This window comes from Chiloscyllium plagiosum, chromosome 41 (assembly GCF_004010195.1).
Source record: "Chiloscyllium plagiosum isolate BGI_BamShark_2017 chromosome 41, ASM401019v2, whole genome shotgun sequence".
NCBI classification, from domain to species: Eukaryota; Metazoa; Chordata; class Chondrichthyes; order Orectolobiformes; family Hemiscylliidae; genus Chiloscyllium; species Chiloscyllium plagiosum.
Genome location: NC_057750.1, coordinates 14,883,077 through 14,884,203, shown reverse-complemented (window position 1 = coordinate 14,884,203; position 1,127 = coordinate 14,883,077). Strand labels below are relative to the sequence as shown.

At 60.0% G+C, this 1,127-nt stretch overlaps 1 protein-coding gene across 1 annotated transcript in view; it reads left to right on the top strand.

Moving 5' to 3' along the window:
• The window catches only part of LOC122542711 (spectrin beta chain, non-erythrocytic 4-like), a 216,701-nt gene that overhangs the window by 67,215 nt on the left and 148,359 nt on the right, over positions 1-1,127 (top strand). The window contains exon 13 of the mRNA XM_043680691.1: positions 224-980. Within this exon, the coding sequence (XP_043536626.1) occupies positions 224-980 (757 nt within the window). The remainder of the gene's footprint in view (positions 1-223; positions 981-1,127) is intronic.

Below are 1,127 nucleotides of genomic sequence, written 5' to 3'. Positions count from 1 at the left end.
GTGGGTTAGGTTTCTATCTGTGTGTGAGTGTGGGTCTGTATGTGTGTCTCTATTTGTGTGTGTGGGTCTGCGTATGTCTCTATCTGTGTGTGAGTGTGGAGGGGGCCAACCAAGCCCTCCTTGTCCTAGGTGGGACATTGTGCTGGTGTGTGTGGTTTGCGCAAGGAGCTGGCTCCGAGAGGCAGGAATATTGAGCTGGTGTTCACTGTGCACTGTCCTGCAGGTGGGCACAGGTCGTGCAGCTGGTTGAAAGCAAAAAGGAGAGCATCGACTCCCTGCTGCGCATCCAGAACTACTCGCTGGAGTGCAATGAGATCAAGTCGCAGATCAGTGAGAAACGGAGGGCCATCGAGTCCACGCAGTACCTCGGTAACGACCTCGGGGGAGTGATTGCACTGCAGAGGAAGCTGTCCACCATGGAGGGAGCCCTGACCGTGATCGAGCCCAAGCTGATTGGTCTGCAGCTGGAGGCGGAGAGTTTAGCTGCTACACACCCGGAGCAAGCGATGGATATCCTCATCCGGTTCGAGGAGATCAGTGAGGAATGGGAGCAGCTGAAGCAGGCGCTACAAGGCTGCGAGGATTCCCTGAGTGTGGCCGGCAGGCTGCAGCAGTTCATCCAGGATCTGGACAGCTTCCTGTCGTGGCTGGCCCGTACGCAGGGGGCCACTGTGTCTGAGGAGCTGCCCAACACGCTAGCAGAGGCGGAGGCTCTCCTCAGGAGCCACGAGGCACTGAGGGAGGAGATCAGCCAACACGAGGAGGACTACCGCAAGATCCTGGCGGTGAACGAGCTGCTGTCGCTGGGTGAGATGGAGCTGCCGCTACTCTCCATCCAGCAGTGGCTGCACAAACTCCAGAACGGCTGGGTCAAGCTGCACCAGGCCTGGCAGGGCCGCCACGATACGCTGCTGCAGGCTCACATTTACCAGCTCTTCCTACGCGACGTCAGGCAGGCCGAAGGCTTCCTCAACAGCCAGGTGAGCGAACTACTGTCCACCAGCCCTCAGTGGGACCTCCCCTCCCCAACCCCTCACTGGGACCACCCTCCCCAACCCCTCACTGGGACCCCCCCTCCCCTACCCCTCACTGTGACCTTCCCTCCCCTACCCTCACTGGGACTCCCC